This window comes from Lepeophtheirus salmonis, chromosome 13 (genome assembly GCF_016086655.4).
Source record: "Lepeophtheirus salmonis chromosome 13, UVic_Lsal_1.4, whole genome shotgun sequence".
Classification (NCBI taxonomy): Eukaryota; Metazoa; Arthropoda; class Copepoda; order Siphonostomatoida; family Caligidae; genus Lepeophtheirus; species Lepeophtheirus salmonis.
Window position 1 is genome coordinate 14,200,039 of NC_052143.2, and position 16,431 is coordinate 14,216,469.

At 30.6% G+C, this 16,431-nt stretch overlaps 1 protein-coding gene across 2 annotated transcripts; it reads left to right on the forward strand.

Annotated features, from left to right (window-relative positions):
• Window positions 1-6,047: 6,047 nt before the first annotated feature.
• LOC121128027 (fatty acid-binding protein) lies at window positions 6,048-15,712 on the forward strand. Of its 2 annotated transcripts, none has more exons than XM_040723603.2 (3): window positions 6,048-6,185; window positions 14,554-15,117; window positions 15,297-15,712. In XM_040723603.2, the coding sequence occupies exons 2-3, from the start codon at window positions 14,785-14,787 to the stop codon at window positions 15,585-15,587; spliced, it is 624 nt and encodes a 207-aa protein (XP_040579537.1). In that variant the 5' UTR covers window positions 6,048-6,185; window positions 14,554-14,784; the 3' UTR covers window positions 15,588-15,712. The 2 variants fall into 2 exon arrangements, with proteins under 2 accessions (XP_040579537.1, XP_071748937.1); XM_071892836.1 differs by lacking the exon at window positions 6,048-6,185 and adding an exon at window positions 14,203-14,362.
• Window positions 15,713-16,431: the final 719 nt, after the last annotated feature.

Here is a 16,431-nt window from a genome sequence, read left to right on the forward strand (position 1 = left end):
TGCCAAAACATATGATTGCTTTATAAAGTTATGAAAATACTTATGGAAAAAATCTTATTTTCACATATTTGTGGTTAAGTTCACATTTCATCCACAATGTAAGTGCAAGATCATGCTCTAGGGATCTAGAAAAAGCCGGTATTTTTGAAGTACAATTGAATGCAATGCAAGCAGGCATTAAATAAAAATAAAAACGAACAAAAAAATAAGAATGTATCAAGTTCCAATGATATTTACTACGATAAACTTACCTAATACCAAACTCTTTCTGTAAAAATTAGAAGGTTATTTTATCACTAATTATTAATTCATTTAGATTTTAAGAAATATTACTGAAAGGCTAATGTTGACATAATAACTGAATAATTTGATCCTACTATTTATTTACCGTTCATCAGGTGAACGCTTCAATAAATTGTCATCGTCATTTTAATGAGTAAGTGCTTTATATTTTATAAATTATATCTCTATGGTCTCATCATCGCAATCCCTCCCCCACCCTACAAAAAAGAAAAAAGAAGAAACTCCTATTATTGCCTCTTCTTACCTTTCTTATTTTATTCTGAATATATATATATAAACAATGCGTTATATACTTGAAATAACATATATGCATCTACAAAATGTTCTAGATGAGAGAAGTACATTTTTTGTTTACTTCAAAAAATTCCCAAATCGAAATTCGCAAAGAAAATTGCACAAAACTTTTTTTTTGACTAATCTTGCAAAAAAATAGTTAATAGCATTTATTGGAATTCTAAAAGAAACACATACCTACCAATATTTTTTTCCTTAATTGCAAAAAACACAAAAGTTATGAAGAATAATGTCGTCGAAAAAATAACATTCGATAACTGGTTCATTTTTTCAAATATTGCACAAATTATGTTATTAAAAGTTCCGGAAATTGAAAATACTTCCCTAGAGCTGTTGCAGTGTTTTTGTTTGTTTTTTTTAAGTTAAAAGCAACGTCTGGTGTGGCATTTTTTCTTAAAAAAACTGAAAATTGACGTTTGATGAATTAATGGAAAAAAAAAGAGAAAAAATAAAAGAATTATTCAGAAAATGACAGATATTTCTGTTAATTTTTATTTGGCAAATTTGTACAAACTTTATTCCCTTTACTAATCCCATATTCTATTAGAATTTCTATTGCAACAAACGAAATTGCAATTTTGAAAAAACTGCACAAATTTGCAAAAACGGTTTTTTTGGTTTTGGGTATAGCATAAGCCCTCCTTATATGACCTCCCAAAAGATCGATAATTATAAAGACTACGCCGCCCAGGCTGTATTTCAATTTATCAATTTGAGTGGAAAAAAATAATTAATGAAGGTAACAGCATCATACAAATGGCTCATGAAAGATCATTATCGCATGTTCCAATTGCTAAATTAAATTCAGAACCTTAAATTTGGTGTTGGTTCTATTTTAATAAAGTATTATTTTTAAGATGCTTGACTTTAATGAAATCATTACATAACAAAACATACCATGAAAGTTTTCAACTACATTTTAATCCAAAATTTGTTTGGTTCAAGGAATCCTTGTACATTGTCGGTAATTGAATTTATTTATGTCTTTTGATCACTTAAAACGATGTTTGGTCGCGAAACAGGAAAAAAATCCAACAAAAATGTCAGATGTTTCATAATTGCTCCTGCAATTTAGAGAGTTGGATGTAAATATTAATTTATCTCTGGCTTAGATATCCTTCTCTATATAGTTCATATGGATATGACGTATTACCACACCAAATTGAAGTCATATTATGTAATATTTGATACCTTGATATAATATAGAAACAAACAAAAAGTATCTGTAACTATTTTGAATTTGCAACGAGTTGCTATGAAGATTCACACTTAGTTTTGATTGATCGTACTGGATGAAAGCTACGCCCAGATATGTTTACGATTCATTTTTAAGTGTCCAAGGTAAGTAAAGTCGCCTTTATTTTCACTTTAAGATCAATTCCAATCTAAAGTTACAGTTTAATAAGAGCTACTCCAGTTCCAATATACGGTAATGCTTAAATTTAGTCATCAATGATTTGAAATAAAGAATGATTGTGAGTCTTAGTCCTCAAGTCCTATTCAAGTTTGAATATTTCAATTCAGAAGTCGTAGACTTATTAGAATTAAGTGCAACTCGAGTCCAAGTCGGAAGTACTAGTTCTCAGCTCTATCTATGACTCAAAGTTGAACAGGAAGTGGTAAAACGCTCCTGTTAGGTGGAGTAGATTTATGGTTAGGCTGGGAAATCCTAAACGTATTTAGGGAGCGATTTTAGTTGTTGTGTCCAACCCATTTAGCTGTTGGCATTAGTCTTTCATTCGTGAGGAGAGAACATATAAGTAAAGTGTGTGTCCATGAAAGACAGAAAGTAATGCCGAGGATTTTCTTTAGAGTTATAAGTTTAATTCTTAGTTGGACTAAGATTAGAATTGAGGGATCGAAAACGGAGTCATTCCTGTCTATGTCCTTGCTTGATACGGAGTGAGACTTGTATTTATTTCCTTCATCTCACAGATAATTTAATGGGAAAAAAAATGAGAACTAATCTGCTCTTCACTCAAGCATTCTTCAAATTATCAGGTCGACCACGTTCTTTTTCTGTTACTTTTTTATATTATTTTCATCTATGTTGATAATATGAGTTTACTTTAGATGTATTTCCTAAAATATTTACCAGCTTTCCATTCCATCTCCGACTCAACTAACATACTTTCTCTATCTACTTACTAATCTAATTAACATCACTTTCTTTAAAATTAAGGACGCCAAAACAAGCTATATAACAAATCTCAATTCTAATATATTTACGGCCTTCCACCCCCAGTTTATTTTCGTACGAAAGGTTGGGTGATACAATAAATGTAGTGATGTTTCCTAAGTAGTAGTGATAGGAATTCCATCTCTCTTTAAAGAAATGGCTCTTCACATTTTTTTGTTTTTTTTAGAAAAAATTTCAAACATTTTTGCCCAAATGAACTCCTTTTTGGAAAAAAAAATCTCAAGAAAAAAAATTTGCTTCAAATTTTATCCTGACGAAAATTTTTTTAATAAAAAGGAAAGTAATCCATCATTTTGGATGACCCGGCTCCTGATTGGTGGGGACCCAGCTCCCGTCGTTCACTTCAAAGAGCCTTCTCATAGAGCCGTTACGTTTGTGAACGACACATCACTACTATCTAGCCGACAAAAATAGTGTCGCTAAAATTACTACCCGTACAAATATTGATCATGTGGTCTTCGTTCGCTACTTGGTTTATTTAAAGACTTCATAATATAAATTGATATATTCTACATGTGGTATATAGAATATATTTGCGTGTGTTATATATTGTTACATGTTCCGTACCTTTCCTGAACATCCAATTTTTTATTCCTTTGTTTATATTCATTTCCTGTTGTTGTTGTTGTTAATAAATAGAAACAATCGGAAACAGACGTTAAAATTTTTGTATTAAATTAGAGGGCCAAAAATATGACTATCCAGTAAATTCCATTCTTCATTTTATGACAAATCATTACTTTAATTGCTTGGCAAATTTCCTCTACGTACATAGAATTGAGAGTTACTATCAATGTAATTAATTAGGTATCCAATATATCTTCACTTCAAAGCCCTCAAGACTTTGAAAAGAATCATTACATACCTATATTATATTGAATCATAACAAAGACAAATGATTTTTTTTTTTTACATATTTTACATCCTTTTTCATCATTATCAAAAATATTATAATAATTATTGTGTTATTTTTCCTCGTGACGTACGTAACTTTTTCTTCCCTTCTCAGAGTTCCACTTATGATCTCATTAAGGTTGCATAGCTAGTTAAAGAGTAATTTATGACACCCTAGGAGACAAAAGTGACCTGAGAGTATGAACGGGGTTCATTTTCCGCTCAAAAATTTCACCAAATCAAGAGTTGCAGTTTAATGAGACTTAAGTGAAATTCGAGTTTGAGGAATTGTATTGCTATGTCGGTTATATTTATTTGATCGACTCCAGTCTTAAGACCGATCCTAAAGGTCCTTAGGGCTGTCAGTCCTTTGGAATGTTTCCTATAAATGTCGATGGTTTATTTAGCCAAATAAGATATATGATGTATTAAGAACATTGCATATATCTCGCACAAAATAGTCATGTTTCCATTATGATGCAATATTATAAGAATATATTATATTTTTACTTTGCTATATAATTAATTCTCTTCACAATTAGTTTTTGTTCTAAATATAAATCAACGAACAATTGAAATAATACCTTTGTCCGTTCATTTTTTTTCGTCCAGCGTTTCGTGTTTAGCTATTATTTCCGTTTCTAGTTCCAATCATTATATAGTACCATATACATTCTACGACAGCAAATCTCGACTTCCACTTTGAGAACTAGGTTTCAAGATTTTATAACTCAATAATTCAATGAATTTTTTTGCGTTCAAATGAGCTAGGGCGGGGTATTTCGTCAACTTACTATCTGTTCATTCATTATCGAGATCGAGACCAAGCGGCAAAGTATAGCTGATTTGATTTACGCCCAGCACAGCAACAAGAAAAGAAAAACTGGACAGTGAACTAGTCGAAAAAATCACAAAACGACGACTACCTCACCTACACGGTCGATGAGATTCCATCGATCAACCAGACTAAGATCCCAGCCTCAGCCATGATGCTGGGAATCCTGGCATCAGGCAGAAAGAGAAAGCTACCGTAAGGCCTGAGAATGGGGGCCAAAGAGTTCTAGGACGTTCTCAAGGAGGCGGTCTTCCCCTTGGTGAAGTCCAACTACCTAGAGGGAAACTATTTGTTCCAGCAGGACTCCACCTAAGGACACAAGACCAGGACTACACAGCAATGGCTACAAGATCATTTTTCTGATTTCTGTAACACGATTTGTGGCCTCCCTCCTCGCCTGACATGAATCATCTCAACTATTGTATCTGGGACTATGTCAAAAGTAGGGCCTCTGCCCTCCCACATCCCTGCTTTGACGTACTAAAGATTACCGCCAAGAAACAGCGGGCAGCAGTATACGAGGGCCACGTCGTCAAGGTGTGCACAACCTTCAGGCAGAGAGAAGCCATTTCGAGAAATTACTTTGTAATTATTTTTCCTTTGAATAATATATAGCAACTCCTTCAACACTATGTTGTTCTTAAAGTATCTATTTTTCGTATCCTACGCTAAAAGGTGGCGTTTTGCTATCGCATACTGTATACATATAAGAGAGAACCAAAAACAAGAACTACTATGTAAATATCGGAAGATACATAATAATCTTAGCCATATGCAACTTTGAAAGAGCAACAGCTCTCTTTCATTGGAGAGAAGTAATCATATTTCTCAATTACTAAAGTTATTCAACTCTCTTCAATGAAAATAACTTCCAACGACATTACTATTAAAAACAATAATTAGCAGGAATAAATATATACTCGCGGCCCTCGCAAACCACAAGAGCAGAATTTTTTAATTTTATTTATTGGCACAGTTACCTACATTCATCTCCAAATGATCAGTCTCGTCCCTATAATTAAGAATTATTGAACTGGTCAAGTTCATATGTTCTCGTTAAAGTAGACTACTTGAAACATTCATGTTAACAAGAGCCTTCAAAAAGTACCTCCTGTTCCACTGCCACAAAATAGTTTCTCTCAAGTACTCGTCTTTGCTTTATCTGTCCTTTAAATAATATTTAAAAAGTATAAAAAATATATAATTTGATTTCCTGAATTTTTTCCAAGAACGTTTTGCATTCATAAAAAAAAATCAATTCCGTTTAGCGTTCTGTTCCATGGAACATGTGTTTAAGTTTGCGTTCCGCTCAAAATTCTACTATGTCTAATTAGTCTAATTATATAATCAAAACAATCTAGCCGTGGGCATTAAATTACTTGTATAAATCTTATTTCAAGAGATATACTACTTCAAATATGTACCTTTAGGTACATATTATTTCATAATTTACAAAAGATATTGCTGCCTTCCTTCGTATATGTGTGTACTTCGAAACCAAAGGTATGTCATACATGCATAAAGTCGCTCGCCCGGTACTTTTGATGAGTTGTGAAAAATATTTTGGCCGTCTCCGTGTATGCAATTCTCAGAATTATTATTATGTTTAGTTAGTGTTTTTCCTTGTTTAGTGTCGGACGGATCCTCACTTGTAATTATGTAAGTTTTTAATACAAATAAATTTTTATGATTGTAGGAATTTTATTTTGATATTTGCTAATGCAGATCCTTTATATCCAAAATTATACTATTCCATATTGCGTTTCAAAGAGAAGATAAAATCAAAGATATTCAACTGTAAAATATTATTTAGATAGTAATAATATAAATATAAACATCAATTATATATAATTACTGTTTTTATAATACATCATTCATGTATTATGTAATAGTTAATTCAGAGACAATTTGCTGTAGAACATTTTTCCAAAATAATATTTAACTGTGTCCTTTTGATGTAGTATAAATATCAAAATTTAAATTTTTAATAGATAAAATAGACAAATTTTTAATAAATCTTGATTAAACATTGGTTTTAAACATAAAAAAAAAGAAGACGTTTCACTTACATTAAATACTACTTGATGCCAATGATAAACAGTGATATTTGAATTGAATCAAAATAATATGTACTGAAAATGTCTAGAGCTGTAGATTTTTTTTTTGATCGAGAAAAGTGAAATAGTTAAACAAAAGTTAAAGAAAAATACATTACTCTTTACATTATAATAGTTGATATTTATCTAAAACACAAAAATAGGATTCTACAACGATGTAATAACATATTTTGAACACCTTTTAAGGTCACATAATTAATAGAACTAGATAATAAATGTATACAATTATGACAGACAGTAAGGTTTAAATCCTTTTATTTCCTTGTCCCATTTTAACGTCCAATAGTTCACTATTCCCCTTAATATTAATGAAAAAAAAAAAGGGTTTTTGTGTTATAAAATTGTTTAGGCCCCCTAAATAGACCAAAATTGTGACGTCATGAGAAAACGATCTATATAGTTATGACTAGAGTTAATTAGTTTGTACTCGCTTTAAAAATTAGAAATGGAAAAACAGTTATTGCGTTTGCTCTTTCTTCTATTGTGTTCATTATTTAATCGGTGGAAGTGGTGTTAACTCATCCCTCTCAAGTATGCATTATTGCCTATCTTTGGTGTAAATGTTTTAAAAATACATAATTAATTAAATATATATGAATTCAAATATAAGTTCAATATTTTCCATGCGCTAATGCTATTTACCATATGTCTCGCTCTCACCTTATTCTCGCGCTCTTTTTTTCATTACAAACTACTCGACTCTAGTTAAACTAAAAGGAAAGAGCGGACAGAAAAAAAATCCATGATTTAAAATTGTTATTTTTTATAAAATACGTGTTAATATTTTATTTTATTATCTTTATTAAAGAATTCAATGAAAAATTTAATTGTTAAAAAAAGAACCGAATTTACTTTTTAAATATTAAATATTTATGGGATGTTTTACACTATAAACTTAAATAATATTATTAGGTGACATAATATAAATATCCGTTTGCTATTCAGACAAGACAGTATCTTCTTCTAGCTGAGGAGTTAGTTCTTGAAGAAAAATGCATTATCCGTTTCGTCTGATTTATTTATTTCCTCCATTAAATAATCCAAGAAATCGATTAGATATTCGCTGTTATCATATTGATAATTGGAAGAAACACTGTGCCACACGTTTCCATTATGAAAAATATATTGTAATTAATAACTATTGGCTAATTATCATAAATAATTAAATCAAGCCCACAAGGTAGAGCATAAATTCCCTTCAAGACCTTTAAAAGAGACATTATGACAGCTGATAATTTTAAGCCGATCAGCAAACTTATTATGGGAGAAACATCATTTTCTATCACTAAGTTTCTCTTGAGTCCTTTATTTATAACTATCAACAGAGATTCAAATAATATTAAATGCCAGTATATTAAAAAAAGAAAGCGAAAATCAACTTGGTCAATTATAAGATTTTTTTTGCAGGAGAGCAGTTTAGCTGTCATGACGTTTCAGTAAATTAGTTGCGAGAAGTTATGAAATGAATGAAATAAATCCAAACCCCACTCTTTATATAGCAATGATATAGACAGGAATTAATCTGACGTCCATATTCAATTCTTCTCCGACTCCACTTATAACTTGTCAAAAAACCCTCAAAATTACTCTTTCACGCACGAGTGATTATTTTATACCTATTGTTCTCTCTTCAAGAATAGGAGAATAATGATGTCAGCTTTGGGTAAATAAAAAAATATGTTCAGGAGCAATTAAAAAATGAAGCACAATCTTCCAATTTCATATATTTTTAACTGCACTATCATCATGAATAAGTTAATGAGTCATAAAATATAATCAAGAGGATTATATCAAAGACTATTAGGGATTTATATGTATTTCCACATAGTTAGGTACATAGATGAAAACCTTTTTGTAATTAAGGGTCAAGACATATTTACATTAGTTGGTCCTCAAAAAAGCTTATTAGAATGTGAAGGATACAATATCTCAAAGTTACATTAAATCAAGTATCAAATTTCTAGATTTTTTATTCTTCGTTTTGATTTACTTTGTACAATTGAAGGTTTATAATTAGACCTTCATTCTTTATCGGCTAATTGTAATGTGTCCTTAAGAAATATTAGGAGTTAATTGTTTCAAGTCGTTTTTCACGAAATTCATTGTTAATATTTCATAAAATTTGTTTCATAAGTGAGGATTCATTGATACAATAAGCAAATAGGAATTATACTCCCTCCTCCCAGTTACTTAATACATTATGTAGAAATGTGTTCTCTATTATTTCATGAACTTAATTTGACGGATTTATTCCTTTTTAATGAATTTCTTCGACATAAGGAATCTCACATTTGAATGTGAAACAATGTCTCACATATAGCTACAAAACAACATAATATAGAGCATGAATCATCCCTCTTTTTTTAGATATTAGATATTAACACAATCACGACTTTTTAAATAATGAACAAAAAAGAATAAAGATCACACGTATCAACCGTGTTTCCTTTTCCAATCGGAAAATTTAATTTCTTCTTTATATATTCCTTCTTTAGGCATGTTATTTACAAATAACCATACCTTAATAACTTACAAATGTTTCAAGTTATGTAAATTTATTTATGGAATTTGTTTTGACTTTGGTAGATTTGAACAAGTGTTTTTTTTTCACAAGTCATTTTTCGAGTTTTTGAGCTCGAGTTTTAAACTAAAAGTCTGTCTCAAATCTGAAGTCACAGTTCAATGATACTTAGGTACTTATGCTATAAGATAATCCCATTTTTTTAGAGTTCCTTTAATTGGTCAGATGGAGTTGCACTGATTACGTATAAGTAAAAATATAGTATTAAAATTCTCCATTTAACCTAGGAATTGACCTTGAAGTCCATATACATTAAGTATATTTCCTTCTGTAGGAACAACCGAGACGCGAAGCTACGCACATTGAGTTCAAGAGAATATTTTCTCTCCAGTGCGTTGTCCATTGAGCCACGTTGTTTCATAACATGGCAATAATTTGTGTGGAAACAGAGCAGTACCATATTAGACAAGTGCATCAGTCCGCACTTAGATATACTAAAGATTTAGAAGGTTATAAATAGTTAATTGTACGAATGAAAATGCCATGGATGTCTATTACCACCATGGCTGTTACTGCATACTCCCCCTTCCTGTAGTCAAAGGTCAGGATTCCGCACATATTGAAAACGGCACTGGATTCAGCTCATGTAAAAGTATGAATGATTTTGTCCCTAAGATCAAGGTTAATAGAAATACAAGGTCATACCAAGGCTAATAGAGATACAATGTTAGACCATTGTGTAATTAGACTTGCTAAAATTTTCAATTATGTATCGTACCGACTGCTGGAAAGACACACAGATTTTGAAAAAACACGCAACCAATCCTAGTCTATGACGTCCCTTTTGTTACAATTTTCAATCTGATGTATTGTACCAACTGCTTGGCAAGAAAGACATATTTTGACCAAACACGCAACCAATTATCTACTATGACGTCAATATTAAAAAGTGTGGTGGAAGTCAAACATGAGTCGTACACGCGTTATGGTATAACCTTGTATATTAATCTTAGGTTATATCATAACGCGTGTACGATTGATGTTTGACTTCCACCATTCTTCTTAGTATTGACGTCATATTGTATGAGTGTTTTGCGTATTTTGTCAAAATCTATCTTTCGTACCCAGCACTCTAGTCAGTACGATACATCAAATTTTAAAATTCTTGCAACCCCGATTACATAATGACCTAAAATTTTATTTCTATTAACCTTGCCTAAGATGATCTTACTTAGCAATAAAGCAAAACGAAGGTCGATCCTCTCCATAGTTTTCAATTTTCATTACAAGAATGAAGGGCATGGTAACCTATTTAGAGATTTGATTTTAATACATGTATCAAAATTTGACATACGAAATAGAATATGTTCAATGATCATTGATCGTACTTATTTTATATAAACAATTTATATGTACATATTATGTAAATGCATTTATCTACACGCCTAGTGAAAAGCGTAACATGAATTAATTTGGAAGAAAGGAAGTTCATATTAGAATCATAAGTTTAACTATGTTAAATCAATGTGTACATCTATATTTTACAAAAGAGAAGCGTGTGGCATGAACTGTCAATTTATGAGTATGTCAAATCACTTTTACTTAATGTGTGGATGATGAAAGTATCTTTTGTTGTATCGCAGTAAAGTCAGTACATATTACTTTAACTTTAGGATTAGGAAAATAACAACTACCAAATTGTGATATGTGCTAAATCAGCACATATTAAGAAAATAATAAATAACCATTTTTTTAAGCAGCTAATACCTAATATTTAATAGGTATATAATAATAGATAATATACATAATATTCAAATGGATTAGGAAAATAGATGTATGTTCTATAGTTTAGATATAGAGGATCAATTTGGTATATCGCAAGGTTAATAGAAATACAAGATTTTACCATAACGCATGTACGACTGATGTTTGACTTCCGCCACGCTTTTTGATATTGATGACATAGTGTATGAATGGTTGTGTGTTTTGGCAAAATCTGTCTGTCTTGGCCAGCAGTCGGTACAATACATCAAATTGAAAATTTTAGCAATAGTGACGTCATAGACTTTGAGTGTTTGCTTGTTTTGTGAAAATCTAATCTATCATTATATTTTTATTAATTTTGTTCGGTAATTTGTACGAATTTTAAATGCAATTTGCGGCGCCTCCGGAAATGAATCATCCTTATTGTTTAATTGAAATAGAAGATGATTATTTGAAAAGGTAATCCATGCTCATTTTGAGAAAAAATATTCTTACTTGCTTTTGTGTTGATAGATAACATATATGTATTCTTCATTTCTAATCAATATGAAACCGCATCAATATTTATTTTCAAATCTATACTTTGTTATAAATGGAAGAGTTTCCTTACAGCCATAAATTGTCAATAATGAGTAAATTTCGGATCTTGATGATTTGGGATTAGATCAAAATCATTTAGTATTTTATTTATAACTTTTATTTTGTAAACTTACTCAATTTTAACTACAAAATGAACAAGAACCAAAAATGTCTATATTTGATAGTATATGAAATATTTATTGATATTTTTTTACTACCATATTTATTTATCTTAGCAGACCTAATTGATATTGACATAAACTTTTTCCTCTGAAAATTAATTTTCCCGGATTATTACATAAGCTTTTACAAAAATTTGAGAATTTGCAATAATTATTGCAAAAAGATACTTTCAATGATAACTACATAAAAGTATTTTCTTTGACGATTGAAAAAAAATAATTTTATGAAGAAATTACTACGCAACATTGGGCAAAATTGGGAGAGGAAATGTACTGATTTATTGACAATTTTTTTACGGCTTACTGTAAGATTACTTCCAAGGTTCTTAAGGATTATATTAGGATTATTTATAACAATATTTAGTCAATCTGGAAGATATTAAATATTTTGTTGGTTAAATAGAATTATAGAAGTGCTCTACTAAAAGATCAAAGAAGCAATGGACCACAGATGAACATTGTAATTGAGGTGGAAAATCAGGAGATGTGGCATATTATATATGAACATTAGGGTGTGCCGTTAATGTATTTTTTTGAGCTATGTAAACACAAAGAGTATCAAAATTTGTGTAATTTTGCACAGACTATGAAAATGGCAAAAATAATAATATTGTGCATCGTTTTCTATACCACTCTTCAAAGTCTTGTAAAAATTTTCGTCTTCTCAGATTTAAACCTTATATCTAAAATAATAAAAAAATGAATTTTCAGAGTATTTTTACGATTAAAACAAGAATGAACATTTGGTAGAGCACAAAACCTCAGCCTATTGTCATTTTTTAATGTGATTTTGACTTCTCAAAATTTAATGGGCTCTTACTATGACCAAATATAATCTTAGTACCAAGTTTGATCAAAATCGATCTTTAAATTTTATTATTGTATTTTATTTTATTAAATAATAATCTGCAATCTGCTGCTGCTGTTGCTTCTACAGTTTTGGTTGATTTTGGCTTAGTTTCCGTAGAAAATTCACCTTTGGTTATTGATCAAAACAAAATTCATAGAACTGTATCTAAAGCTCGTATAGAAGCTTCAAAAGCTTTTTTTAAGGAGTTGTCATTAGAAGTAATTACTTTGATGGACGAAAAGAAAAAGATCAGATAAATAGGAAAATAGGGGACCGTTATCATCGCAAAGAAGTTATAGAAGATCACATCTCAGCTTCGTCAGAACCTGAATCATTTTATTAGGGACACACAATGACAAGTTGTATTACAAGTAGGGTCGTTTTTATTTCGATCACAAATTTATTAGAGGGACAAGGTTGGAATTTAGATAGCGTAATTTACGTTGGGCGTGAAGAAACTGAAACTAACACCGGTGGGAAAGGTGGTGTGATTCAATATTTAGAAAGACCATTACAATGGTGCATTTGTATGCTTCATGCCAATGAGTTACCCGTTCGACATTTATTTTTGAGTTTCGATAGTGGCACATTGTGGCCTAAAGAATATTGCGGACCAATTGGAAAACAATTGGCTGGCTGTGAAAATGAAGCATTCGTTCCTTTTTCTACGGTGACTGGTAATTTGTTCAACTTGCCGAAGAATGTGGTCGATCCATCAAGTACAGATAAAAAAGATCTGTATAAAATATGTCAAGCGATTTCATCTGGTTCCTATACTCCTGAGCTCGCAAACTGTAAATCTGGAAAATTGGCAAACTTAAGATGGCTTACTATTGCTAATCGTTTACTCAGACTTTAAACAAGTAATCATAATCCATCGAAAAACAGTGTGATTCCTAATCAAGCAAAAACATATTTCAAAGAAAACCTACTTGTCAGTATGCGTGACCACATTCCGGAGTTGGCATTGCGAAGAATAATAAAAGCTAGGGAATCTGAAATAATCACTAAAAGTAGAATATTTAAACCACCAAAAGTAAACAATAGACTATACCGAGATTATTGTGCTTTTGACGTAAAATTTTAGTATCATTGATTTTAATAATAAAATAAAATATAATAATAAAAGTTACAGATTTATTTTGATCAAACTTTTTGCTAAGATTATATATGGTCACAGTAAGAGGGCATTACATTTTGAGAGGACAAGAACAAATTCCAAGGTCAAGGTAACACCAAAAAATGACCATATGCGGAGGTTTTGTGCTCTACCAAATATCCATTATTGTTTTAATCATAAAACAACTCTGAAAATTCATTTTTGTATTATTTAGAGATACGGTTTAAATTTGTGAAGACGTAAATTTTACAAAACTTATAAGAGTATTAGAGCCCTCCAAACGATTTAAAAAAGTTTTTACTATTTTCATAATTTTTGTAAAATTACAAAAATTTTGATGCCCATGTGTTTGCATAGATCAAAAAAATACATTAACGGGACACCCTAATTTACATATATGTTACGTCAAGTAAGTACTTAGAATGAATAAGGCATTTTCTTACAAATTTATTAGACACGTGTTTCTATTCAAAATATTGAAAAGGAAAAATAATTATAATTGATTAAAGGAAATATTAAACTGAGTCATTTTCCCATTAGTTTCTAATGCGTAAGAGAATGACTCATTTTTTTTTCACTTATCAGAATCTTTTAAAAACTTGAAAGTTATAATTGAGCCAAACAAGGAAACTAAAGAACAATTGGACACTCAGATGATTATTTCAATAATTGTTCATCCCTTCTCTAAAAAGTTATTCACAAGGTAAATTTGTTACAGTAAGATATTTCGTTAATATGTAAGTACATCCCATTGTACTTATCTAACAAAAGCTATTTCAACCTATTTAAAAAGTTACTATGATATCTTTGTTTTATATGCTAATAATTAACATACCCACACTCTATATTAATAAATTACGGTAATACCAATATATAATATCCTTTGTTTTTCAGATTCAAAAGAAAGTACTTGCTGTTGACAATCACTGAACAAGGAAGGAAGCACCAACATATGTCAATGAGAAAGCAAAACGCTTACAATATTTGTCCTACTTTCTACAACCCTTCGTCATACTATTCTAAAATCATTGTTCTTTTTAACATAATATTCCTTTACAAAGACGACGAATCGCGTATCCTTCTCAACTGAAAAATTAAAAGCGAGCATCAGTTGTAAAAAGGAAAATGCTCTTTAGCTGGCTCATATTTATTATGACTTTCAAACCCTTGTCCACTCTTTTCACTCGGTTCATCCTCTCTATCACTCTGAGCAAGGGAATCATTTCTGGAACACCAACTGTTGCTTCAGAAGAAATGAACAACACCACAAACACTACTTCGACTGTACTCCTGAGCCCCTCTGACTCTCTTCTCACAGGAACTTTTACTTATGGACATTCTAATAATTTTGAAGCTTATTTGAAGGAATTAGGAGTGCCTTACCTACTACGGTCTCTAGCTCTTCTAGCCTCTCCTGTAGTCACGATATCGAAGAAATGTCCTTTTGAATCTTCTGTTGTAAGTTATATATACAATTGACTCCCTTTGTTCCTTTGTCAAATTTCATGCATCTTTTTGCCAAAATGTTGTTTTTTAATAATGTTTAATTAAATATGAAATTGTGCATACTGCTACTTGAAAAATCACATGTATTTCGACTTATCGAGACTGTAAATTTTTAATACATTGTCTTCTAGGATGAAGGTTGCTTGTGGAAAATACGAACAGACACTATTTTTCGCAGCCATGAAGCAGAGTTTAAGCTGAATGAAGAGTCCACTACCACCAGAATGGATGGTCAGACTGTTCGTTTTACATTCAAAAAGGAAGGAGACTTCAAATTAATCGAAAAACAAACAAATATCGGTGGGCCTGATGTGTCCACGGATATTATTAGGGACTTTTCAGATTCAAGTAAAATGAAAGTGAATCTACATGTCAAAAAAGTGAATGCCTCAAGTGTTTTTTACAGAACTGACAAATCGTAAATCATTAACTCATTGTTGAAGATGTAGATCTTTAGAATTAAATTGTGATATGACTATTATTTTTGGATTGGTTTTGTGTATTTAGTTTTGGTATAATATACAGCATTACTATTAATGTACAATTATGTCCATGTTTCTATTTTCTTTACATGATATACACACAAATACTCTCAGTAAAAAGTAATCAGTATCAAAAAACGTGCTTCCCTACTAGTCATCACATGTATAGTATTTATGCCAAAAAACCATCGACTTTTATACTATAGTACCTCGCTGTTGTTTGGTTGCGAAGCAATTATCCCAGTAATTGTAGTCATTGAGGTACTACACTAATAATTACCAAATATACAAATATTACACCGCATATGTAAATATACCTGGATAAGTCCTCTAATATAAAATACAATACATTTATTTCATTGTTTTAGTCCTACATACAAAGGTATATTAAAGAATTAAAATATTAACGGAATAAAATATTTAGTGTAACCCAACCTCCACCTATTTGAGTGTGAGGTGTAAACAACGTGAATCAAACTAGTCCATCAGAGGGCACTCTATACTTGGGCCCTAGAATACTGAATACATATTAATAATTATACAATAAGTATAAAATATTCATCAAGAAAGAGTATAATTAATAACTACTTTACAATAGAAGGGCTTGAAGTTTTATTATATATTTAATCTTATAATTTATAAAAACATGCTCTGCAAAGTTTCAATTCCACAAAAAAAATATTAGCATAGTTACAAAATTAATTGATAACATGAAGTTTCATATCAATATTCTTCTTAATAATGTGATTTTTAAGCGTAAGAATCCAAATATTAACATCAATTT